The 11798-nt window shown below is 34.8% G+C and overlaps 1 protein-coding gene and 1 long non-coding RNA gene across 2 annotated transcripts; one reads left to right on the top strand and one right to left on the bottom strand.

Moving 5' to 3' along the window:
* Nucleotides 1-7514: 7514 nt before the first annotated feature.
* LOC108360864 (putative glycine-rich cell wall structural protein 1) lies at nucleotides 7515-8119 on the bottom strand. The gene is made up of 2 exons (XM_017613314.1): nucleotides 7972-8119; nucleotides 7515-7815 (listed from the first exon to the last, which is right to left on the bottom strand). Exons 1-2 carry the CDS (start codon nucleotides 8024-8026, stop codon nucleotides 7664-7666), a joined length of 207 nt encoding a protein of 68 aa, XP_017468803.1. The 5' UTR covers nucleotides 8027-8119; the 3' UTR covers nucleotides 7515-7663.
* An 11-nt stretch (nucleotides 8120-8130) lies between these two features.
* Nucleotides 8131-9030, top strand: LOC108360865 (uncharacterized). Its single transcript, XR_001847197.1, has 2 exons — nucleotides 8131-8186; nucleotides 8526-9030. It is a non-coding gene; the product is annotated as an uncharacterized LOC108360865 (long non-coding RNA).
* The last annotated feature ends 2768 nt before the right edge of the window (nucleotides 9031-11798 follow it).

Below are 11798 nucleotides of genomic sequence, written 5' to 3'. Positions count from 1 at the left end.
TTTTTTTTTTTTTTTTTTTTTTTTTTTGTTTTTCTTTATGAATGTTACCGCATAACTTTGGACCACGTCAACCGATTTCGAACTTTGCATCGGAAAGGTAGTGTCTCAGAGGTGGTCCCACACTAATACTCTGGTTAAGATCCGATCAGTGGATCATGAGATATATATATATATATATATTTTTTTTTTATATGAGAATTGAAGTCGGTTTTTTTGCTAAAAAATACTTGTTATAAAAGTATACTTTATTCTTTAACCAAAACCGAGCTTCAAACTTTGTGCAATATTAAAAAAAAATACCCAAACTTTCGTAAAAATTACGAAATCAATTTTGTAGCCCATTAAATGACAGTGGTATAAAGAGCAAGTTTGAAGTAGCTTGGGCTTGCCATTGATTTTTAACCATTTTTTTGTTGACGCTGTCAGTCATTTTTTTCCATATGAAATATGTTCGACGATTTTGTATATGTAGAAAATGAGCAACACGTACTAAAATTTATTAAATACATTAATTAATATATTTTTTAATAAAATTGCAAGTACCTTCGAAAGTATTAGTCGTACATAATTTAGTATATGGACCTTTTTTGTAGAGAATCGAAGTAAGCTAAGAAACAATTTGTTTAGCACTTGATCTTTGATGGACTTGGGAAAGCCTAAGATATTGACCAAAAATTGTCATCTTTCACACAGATTGCGCTTAGAGCATAGTGAACCATATTTTTGCTATTACTAACAGCGTTGCCACAGACACATTTTTTACCCTACCAAAATTTCCTACTATAACCAATCAAAACCTACCAAACATTTTTTTCAGTTTTAATATTTTTTTTTAATGTCAAATTTATTAAAAACATAGCTATCATAACATTTAGTAAAACTAAAACACGGCTAGTACAATAAAAACAAATTAGCTGCGTATAACGATTCATTTTACTTTATATATGTACATACATATCGTCATTAGATACGAATAAAGACGCGAGCTCAAAAGTTGACAGCGAAAAAAGAAGCGTAAAAAATTTCGGCGAAGAAGAACTCTTAACATGGGCGAGGGCAAAGAAAGACGCGTTAACCTCTTTGATGGGGAAGAAAGACGAAGAAGACTTATTTTCGCGGTCAACTATGTTTGCGAGTATACGAATTCCCCAAAGAGCTTTTCCGGAATGATGTTGAATCCATGTTTACGCGTCTTTTTTTGCAAATTTTTTTCACGCATCCTTTTTCGCCGTCAAAACACTCGAGCGTCTTTATTCGTGTCAAGTGACTATATTATTATTATTACATCGGAGATACCCGCGTTGCGACCTAAGAAGATATATTGTGCTAAATCCTAATTGTAAGCGCTCCAATATCAGGCTATTTAAAAAGCTCAGCACTTTGGATGATGCCATGTTCCAAATTTTAGATGAAGAAGACAATTCTTCCCCAAGGTACATCAATCTACTATTCATGCTTCGTGGACAGGCACATAGAATATACTCTAGGGTTTCCTTCACCGGCCCACAAAACCTACAGTCAGTTTCTACAGAAAGACCCTTTAATTCAATCGGTACGTTAACATGCAGTGTGCTGTCAGGTAGCCAGTAAAAGTTTTAAGTTCAAGGTATCTTTCGGAGTTCCTCCTGAAAAGTTATGAATCTCTTTGATTGTCTTATTCGCTTCGACTTCCGCCAGTGTGCAGCAATTCCCAGCTAGCTCCTAAGTAGGTCTGCAGTGTATCCCTGTAGATGTACCGAAAAAAGGCTCGGAACTATGCAAACGCATTTGGGCTCCACTCTTTGCAAGACAGTCAGCCCTTTCGTTGCCTTCAAGCCCTTCATGTCCCTGAACCCTCCACAGCGGTACGCTCCCAGATGGTTTAAGAGTTCACAAGCCTTGATGCCGTTTTAAAAGACTCTAAGGCTTCTAACGCTGCCTGAATATCTGACATAATATTTATTCTGGTCTCATTTGCCTTCTACGATAAAATTCGCGAACACAGACTTCGATTGCGAAGACCTCCGCCCAGAATATGGTTGGGTACAAGCCCATTGGCAGACTTTCCTGGAATCTTGGTTAAAGTACGCCATAAAGTATATATGGATGTTCGTATTGTATATTGGCAATAATAAGGGTTCACGTTTGTACTGAGGAATCATGTTTGCGGCCGCCGTTATACGAACGCACCGGTGAAATATTCATGTAAAAAAAATTGCTAAAATGTTTAGAGATACATATTTTCTATTTTTCTCAAATAACTATTACTCGTAGTCCCGAAACCTACCAAAATCCAATCAAGCCTACCAACCTACCAAATGGAAAAAACCTACCAGTTTTGGTAGGAAAAGCCCATGTTTGGCAACACTGATTACCAATGAAAATTGTAAAAAAAAACGGATTTCTGGTCTATGCTAAGCTACAGCTTATATTTCTCATAACCATGAATTTTTTGAGGGGTTAGTGTTATTTTTTATAATTTCACCAAATACAAGTTAGAATCGTTGCAATAAAAAAAAACATAAACAAAACATAACAAATAATTATAAAATCTTAAAAAAAAATGTACAAGAATGATGACTGCAATATAGCGAGAGAACCAGTTTGACAGAATAAAACATAACCCAAAGAGCATAGAAATCATAGATCTATGTTTGTGGCTCCCCTATATTCTATGTTCTTTGGGATAACGGAAGAGCTGACACGTTTGTGCGAAAAATAGTTTTTGGGCCGGAGTAAAAGAAGACTCTTGTTAAATTAATAAGAAAAACACTGAAAATCAGGATTTAATCGGTACAAATGAAATGTCGGGACACTTATACGTTCCGACTTAAAAAAAAAAATATTCAGCGCGACAATTGAATGGTCGCCACGAATAACGTTGTAAGCGCCAATTTACTCAAAACTAGTTTTTTCGCATATTACCGTTAAAACTACTCTCGCGTATTATACGTTCCAAAGTCAGTAGTGAGTAGAAAAACGTTTAAGTGCAGATGACCATGGCCAAGCCAATTTAGAATTAACAAGCGTAATGCAAAAGTGCAACAATGGCAAAAAACGTAAAGTAAATTTCGAAAATTGGAAAGATTTGAAAAATAAGAGGCTAAGAAATAGTGGGGAGGAATATTCAGGAAGAAATGGGAAAGTGGTATTAAAAAAATATTACCAGACACGGTAATGTGGAAAAACGTTGTAAGTGAATCAATTTTGTTTTTGTATTCAGCAGATTTTCAACTGCGCTTGTTCTCTTCAATGCTCAACCTTCAAATTGGAGACTATACAAAAGCATTTCTCCAATTTTTATAAAATGACCTATGATGAGCAATCAAAGACCTCTTATTACTATATTTATTACATTAATTTGTCGAAAAGCGTTGTAAGAGCCACCAGCAAAGATGCTACGCTTACTGGAAAAACGGTGTTATCATCAATTGGAATTTGGATATGAAACGTTTTTGCATCATTAAAATTTTATGGATAGATATATATTTTAATTTAAGGACAAGTTTCTTGGAGACTGCTGCAACGAAATGTCGCTTACGACAAAATATTTGTTGGTGTCGTAGGGAGCTGGAATACATTACTTCTTATTACTTCAAATGAGTCGTAACAGGACACAAATGGGATAGAAAAAAGATATTTTCTTGTTGGCCGACAAAAAAACATTTTGTCAACTTCGTTGTGGATTCAGCCATATATAAATTTTTTCATTCGCCCGTAATGAATATATGTACTTACATATAAACATATGAACGATTACGGCCGAAAATGAAACTCACGCTAAGGCCGCTTACTTTATTTTTAAAAACGAACAAAAAACACTTAAGTAATTAAATAAGTACCGTAAATATTGCGATCAAAATGCATACACAAAATCTTGTCATAAGTATTATTAATTGTTCAATGGCATTGTTAGAAATGTGGGATTAAAAATGTGAGCTAGAGCGGTATTCATATGCGTTGTTAACAAACAAGATTAATCGAGATGCGAGTTCAATGATATTCATTGCATACTAAAACATTATTACTGGATACATATTCATACATACATACATATGTATCTATAATGCACTACGTATATGAGCCATTCTTTTTTAAGTCGGACGGATTTCGTAAAAAGAATTATGTCATGTCTCCGATTCGTTTCAAATTTGTTTTTATCGGTTCTATACATGAAATAAGCTAGCACGTGTTCGAAAAATTGTTTTCCTCTTTTTCTTCTTCGGAGATATGATCTGTCAAAGTTTGCATTTTTTCGTGATTCTAACTAATCATGTACTTCTTCAAATCGTTATATCTCGGATTCTGCTCGTCGTAGAGACATCATCTTAACGTCATTTTAAAGCCAAAGAAGCGGGATTAACATTTCTACATATAAGATGGTCAAGGTTATACTAAAGCTAACTTAGCTATTAACAGTTGAAGTTTCTGAAGTAGATTTGCATAGTGAAGACCAGTAAATTAAGGATTTAAAATTATACCATCGTTATCCTTGTTTAATTCTCTATAAAAACTTGGTCTTGGTCGTTTTTCAAGAACTATTTTTTAAATATTTTTTCTTTATGACGAGATGGTTTATTTTGTGAAAATCACCAATTTTTTGTAATTGGTTTTCGAAAACTTATGTAGAGATATATTTAGTAAGGTGTTAAACATCGGATTTTCGCAAAAAATAAAATTTTATTGCGGATTCCTATAAAATACCTATCCAGATATAATATTTGAATGGAAAGATTTTTCTTTAATGCGAAAAACCGCTAGAAATGGGCGTGGCAATTGCAGGACTTAAGTTAGCAAAACGCAGATTTTATTGCGGATTTCGGCTGGATATCGCTTCGTTAACAATATTTGTTCCACAACTTTTTCAATACATATAGATATTCTGGTGAAATCCACAATCAAGTCTAAATTTTTGAACTTTGGTTTTAATGTAACCATGCCCATTTCTAGAATATTCTTTGATTGAAAAAGTTGTGGAACAAATATTGTTAACGAAGCGATATTCTACCGAAATCCGCAATAACTGCTAACTTTAGTCCTGCAGTTTCCACGCCCATTTCTCTACATTTTCTCGCCTTACAGAAAAATCTTGTCGTACAAATATAATACCTGGAATTCTTGCAAAAACCCGATGTTTAACACCTTGATAAATATATCTTGTCATAACTCTTCGTATACAATTTACAAAAATTTGTTGACTCACACAAAAAAAGCCTCTCGTCATAAAAAAAAATTATTTCAAAAATAGTTCTTGAAAAACGCCCATTTTTTTAAAACAGAGAATTAAACAAGGAATACGACGGTATAATTTTAAATTCCTAATTTACTGGTATTCACTATGCAAATCTATTTCAAAAAGTTCAAGTGATAATAGCTAAGTTAGCTTTGGATAACCTTGACCATCTTATATATAGAAATGTAAAGCCCATTTCTTTAGCTTTAAAATGACGTTAAGCTTTAAAACGACGTTATACGATGAGCAGAACCCGATATATGTATAAGGATTTTAAAAAGTATATGATTAGTCAGAATTAGAAAAAAAAAGAAAAAAAATTCCTCGAACACGTGTTACCTTTTTTCATGTATAGAACCCATAAAAAAGTTGAAGCCAATCGAAAGTGTGACACCAAATTTGGTGTCCGATATGAAATATGCCCCATATATAAACATAAGTGCTGTCTGTCTACATACATATGTAAGTATGAATATCACTGTCAAGTTTTGATGATTTGCCTACACGTGCAGATATGCACTCCGGTAAACACGTTAATTGCCACGAGTAGATAAATAATTAATTTAATTTTAAACCGGTTAGTCGTGCTTTTAATGCAGATTCTAAATAAAATGTATTTCAAGTTTACTTATTTTTTTTTTATTTAAACAATTAAATTTCTAGGAATATACGAGGCAAATAATTTAGTTCGATTAGTTCTTTACAAGGCGCACAACTTAAAGTTTCCTAGGAATTGATATGTTTGTCATATGTATAAAATCGTAAATTCGAAACTAAAACATATGTACACATTAAACATACATACCTCCCGCCTTATTTGAACAGGTAACCATATTTGTGTCATCAAAAGTGGGGATATTTTATTCACATGAATAGGTACACTGGACGTTAAAAAATCCCAGGGCACCAATGTATGTACATTAGAGTGGGCTAAAAAAAAGTAAAGTGGGAATTTTAATGCTCTCACACCCTAGGATTGTTCTATATCGAAAAAACGTACCCTTATTTTTTTATTTTGAAATCAAAAAAAATATTTAGAGGTCATTCACAGTTTTCCATGTATTTTTTTATGGGGGAAAATAGCTTTTTCTTAGAAATGGTATATAATTCTTGAAAATGAAGATCGGAAAACTCTGGTTTTCTGCAGGAGAGTTCCATTAAAAAAAAAAAACCAAAGGTTTATTCAATAATTTTTTAATACTAAAGATTTTTAATTGGTCCCCCATTGCATTTTTTGGGGTTTTTGACGGACCTATAAAATATAGTGACTATAAAAAAATGGTTAGATGTTGATACCTATTCAAATAATCCTGGCTTAAGACTAGTAAATGTATGATCAAGACATTTCAAGTTATCCAGTTTTTATGCGTCCAATGTAAGCTATATGTTTGTTTTCACATTTTAAAACCATGGTAAACTTATTTGTAGTTTTGAGCAGAGCCAAAATTCACTTTGAACTATCAACCTTCTTCTCCTTTTTCGTGATTGACGCTGTAACGCTTTAGCTACTTTGGCCGAGTACAATAAAGCACGCAATCCGTTTCTCTTCTGAGCCTACTGCCGCCAATTGGAAATACCAAGTGAAGCCATTGAATTATTCGTCACGTAAAATATGTCTGAGGTGTCATGTAATTTATTTTTCGTATGGTTTTTAATCTTACGATTCGGGCCAAGGTCTTTTTCCACCTGGTCTTTCCATCGCACACGAGGCGTTCCTATTCCTATGCCAGCAGCAGCAGCAGGATCCGCGTTGAATACTTTCACAGCTGAAACGTTGGTATACCTTCGTACTACCTGGCCGAGCCAGCGGATCCGCTGTATTTTAATCGCCCGCCCTGTGTCACTACTATTATTGCAAAGCTCATACGCGCATCGTTGCATCGTCTGCGGTGTTCGCCGTCTCCAAGATACAAAGGCCCGCAAATCTTCCGCACAATCAAGAACTATTAACTTACTAGTTAACAGAAAAAATTCTACCAATTTTGGTAGGAAAAGTTCAAACAAGTTTCTTGAGACAAGGACCCGCCCAGGTTCGATTCCAAGTCCTGCCCTGTCCTGCTCGGCAGCCATTGGCCAATGAACTTCAGCAATGAATGTCCATCTACCGTTCGAAGGCGGAGCTTAGGTATAGGTTCCTACATTTATGGGACAACATCAAGGCACACACAGCAAATTAGAGAAGGAGCTCTGAATCTATGCTAATTATACTTTCCTTCTTTTTTCGAGTGCTTTAAAAAAACTGGACCAACAACAATGAGGTTAAAATTGGGACAGAGGTACAAGCTCCAGAAATAAAAACTCGTTTTTTGTTTTTTAAGTTTTTAAATGTTTTTTTTTTTTTGTATTCTTTAAAATTCGTCCAAATACATAGAATAATGGGTGCGTACAGTCACAGCCGAAAAAAAAACGCTTCGGCTTGGAGGTTGTGCAGGGGTGAGGGAATAAATTAATTTAGCAACTACCGCCGCCGCCACCACCACCGCCTCCACCGCCACCACCACCACCACCGCCGCCGCCGCCACCGCCACCTCCACAGAGGCCACCACCACCGCCACCGCCGCCTCCTCCGCCTGGTAAGGGCTCAGGCATTGGGTATGGGAGGGCTGCAATGTACAAAAAGAAAGCAAAAATTATACATTCGAAATATTATTGCACGCAGTAATCTATATGTAAAAAATTATTTTATTTTTGCGTTTTTTTTTAAATATGCATTTATTGTTTTCTATAATTATAAGCTAATCGCAATCATCTCAACTCACCGCTTACGGCCACAAATAAGGCAAGCAAGAAGCTAACAAATGCAAAGATTCTCATTTCGCGACTGCTGTGTGTAATCGTATGCGTTAAGCTCACAAACGAATCTGCTATTTATACCGAAATTCTGATTAAAAATTCGATGTTAAATAAGTGCTGTTCTGGGGGATTGTCCGCGCTGACGCTCATAGCAGTCGAGCGCACACCGGTCTTTGTTCATGTGAATTTCGTTGCATTTGTTGTTATTGTAATTGACACTGACGGGGTTATATTTCGCTTTGCAATCATTTTCACTTTTTTTTCTGTTCCACTTTGCCGGCTTCGTTGTGTTTTGAGGTTTCCCTGATTGAAACAAATCAATCGCAAGCAATTGGCAGCAACCGAAGGAAAGTGCAGAAAAACAAAAACAAAATATTAATAATAATAAACAAATATTGCACTCAAGCATACATATAAAATCCGTAAACACTCGCTCATATTTTAATACTAACAATAGTATTTAATTATCATCTTCTCAATAATCAACGTGATTTCCATTACCGCAATCCATTTCTTAAAGTAATAGGTTCCCTGTAAAGATGACATCCGATTAAGACAAAACACGTCGCCCGATCACTATAAAAGACCTATGCAAATGCCAATGCCACAACACTGTAAAGAAACAGTCGCACTGGTCATACAGCTACCAACGCAATTAGATAGCTTATCAATCCAATACGTGCCTACCTGTCGACAATCATCATGAAAACTTTCACACTTTGCTTAATGGTTCTGCTTGGATGCCTCTTGATGTTCAGTCCAGTTTCGGCTCAATGGGGCGGGCGTGGTGGCCGTGGAGGCGATAGCAGCAGCGAGGAGAGCGGTGAGCGTGGTGGAAATGGCGGTGGTTGGTTCGGAGGTCGCGGTGGACGCGGAGGTGGTGGTTCACGTGGTGGATACGGTGGAGGTCGTGGTGGGGACTACGATTAGGTTGGCATTTCCCATCTACCGCAGTAGAAACAATACACTCGTAATAATGTAAAATACTATGTGAAATTACAAAATTGTTGGAACAAAAAGTAATAGTTTAGTTCGTATTTTTATTAATGGGCTTCTGTTGAAAATCGAGAAAATTGAGAAACCCTAATAAAACAAGAGGATTATCGTTGGCTGGAGGCTCTAGTGGAGGTACTGAGTATAGCTGATATACAAATAAGAGCTTCCAAAAATAGCGAAAACGACCTTCACATTTAGGTTAAGGTTTAGTAAAGTCGATGATTCCATATACATATACATATGCATATGTATGTACAAGTATAAGCCACCTTCGATTTGCTACTTCTATGCACTGTATGTGAAAGCAACAACAAAGTTATCCACTTGAATGCAACACAAGATAGTATGAGGATATCTAAGGCACATCAAATAGGTAGCAGCATTAGAGCAAATAAAACAGGCTACGTGTAGTGTATTTTGTTGGTTTGGTACTTAAAATTACAATTCATTGACCACTTCCATTGAAAAATATCAAAAATTGCAACCCTGCTGCTACTTATTCAATGTACCTTTGGAGGATACCTCATTAAAGCGGTCTAACTCTCTATGAGGTCTTCTCTGTATGCTCTCTATGAAGATATTAGACAAGTTATACTTTTTTGAATGGTTTACGTCAGTTGCTCGTTTGTTTCTCCACACTGGTAATGTCGGCGAATCGAAGACGGCTATACTCTCCGTTTTTCACAGTGGAACCAACGTTGTCTGATTCAAGATCGAAATTAATAGTTTTAACTATTGGATCCATCGAAGTCTCTCTTTTTTTAAACGAAATTTCGGTTGATGTTTTCTTTTATGGTGTGACGCAATTCATTTTACTGTTTTCAGCTTTATCTAGAAACATGTTCAGAAAAATAAGTCAATAATCCGTGCCAGTTGAACAAGAAAAGTTTGGACTGCGAATCTTTGTATTAAATATCTTGACTGGCAAGCATGTCTTTTGATGTATAAAGACTGCTTCTATTGGTTTTTATTTGAGTGTATTGAGAATCAGTCAGTCTGAAAAGTATTTTTCTAGTAGGATGTTCATGCGTACAGGCTGCAGATCTCCCAGTCATATAACCGGCGGATGTTTTGTAGGGTATGCTGTTTGTATGTATGTACATTAGGGTGCCCATCGAAAATGCTTTTTTTGGAAATATCAAGACCCAACCACCTAATTTTATTCGTATTTTATGAGAAATATTATTGCCTATTTTTATAGATTTTTTAAAGGAAATTTAGAGGTGGCGACTTGTCGATTTAGGTCAGAAAATACGACTTTTTATATATGCATGTGTTTTTGAATGACTATTTTGGATTCGATTTCTAAGATCGAATATGATCTGAGCAGAGGATATATAGGCCTTTAAAATAGTATATAACAATATATTCTCTTATTTTTTTTTTAATTTTGAGCATCGATAATTTCCACAATTTCAAAATATGTAGTACTATCTAAAATTAAATATATTTTTAAATAAACTGCTAGCTCATTTATTGCAATCGCATAAAAATTTTCGAAGTTAGGCGGCTTTTCCTAAATACGGCCTTAAATTTATATTGTTTATTTACCGTACTTTCAGATTTTTTGAGCAGTGTGGCTAAAGAATTCATGAATATTAATTCAAAATTGATATACAATTAGGTCCATTTTTATGCGATTTTTTTTGTGCGGATTTAAACCATTTTTTCGCTTTAGCGATTTTGCTTTTTTGAGAGTTTTTATGCATTTTTTTGAGTGTCTAAGAGACAATGCTTCTGATAAATAATAAGTCTTTGTATTTTATATAATTTATGTATTTATTGTGGTATTTTTATTTATTTTTTTGTTAAAATACAGATACAATTTGTTTATTTCATTAATGTTCAGTTTTACATGGAATAATAAGAATTGAAGTGAAGAAATAAATGGTTTTTTTGCTTAATATTGCCCCACTGGATTTTTGTATGCGGTTTTTTAGAATTCTTTACACGAGGTATCTGAATTTATGCGGTTTTTAAAAGTGCTGGAACGCATCCCCTGTTTTTGTATGAAAGTAAAGAACTTTTTTATGCGACTTTCTGAGGAACGCATGTACCGCATAAAAAGAGACCTAAGTGTATACCATCGCTCTTTAGCGAACAAGTGGTTTTTCAAGAAATTTTAGGAAATTGTGGTGGCACACATTGTGTTTACCCTCTTTAAGCTCCGTCTTAAATATTTTTGAAATCGGACAAAAACCACGGGGTCCACCAACGTAACAGTAATTTCAATCTAATCAAAAATAGTCATTCAAAAACAAATAAATCTACAAATTTTCGGACTTAAATCGGCAGGTCGCGACCTCTAAATTACCTTCAAAAAATCTATAAAAATATGAAATAATACATTAAATTATATAAAAAACGAATCAAATTAGGGTGTAGAGCCTTGAAATTTCCAAAAAAAAAAAGCATTTTCGATGCGCACCTTAATGTACATACATAGGCTGTCTTCTTAAACGCACTAATGCAAAGCATCAGTCTCTTTTATTTCTCAACCATAAGAGATAAAAGTATTGAATTTGCGCAACTTTATTGAAAATTGGTATTTCGTTATGGTTGCGCATATTGGATATTGATATGAGTCATACCTTAGAAATAAAAGAGACTGATGCTTTGCATTAATGCGTTTAAGAATAAAGCCATACATACACATGTACAAATGTATGTACAGGGTGGGCTAAATAAGGCCTACCAATGTTATTGTTTTTTCTGCATGTTATAGTTAATCTCTTTTAAAATCTTAATCAATACCCTGTAGGGAAAACACGAACTAGTGAACCAAATTTCTAGTTCA

Source organism: Rhagoletis zephyria, unplaced genomic scaffold, assembly GCF_001687245.7.
Source record: "Rhagoletis zephyria isolate East Lansing unplaced genomic scaffold, Rhagoletis_zephyria_1.1 Rzeph_scaffold_00646, whole genome shotgun sequence".
NCBI classification, from domain to species: domain Eukaryota; kingdom Metazoa; phylum Arthropoda; class Insecta; order Diptera; family Tephritidae; genus Rhagoletis; species Rhagoletis zephyria.
This window is presented reverse-complemented; position numbering and strand designations above follow the sequence as displayed.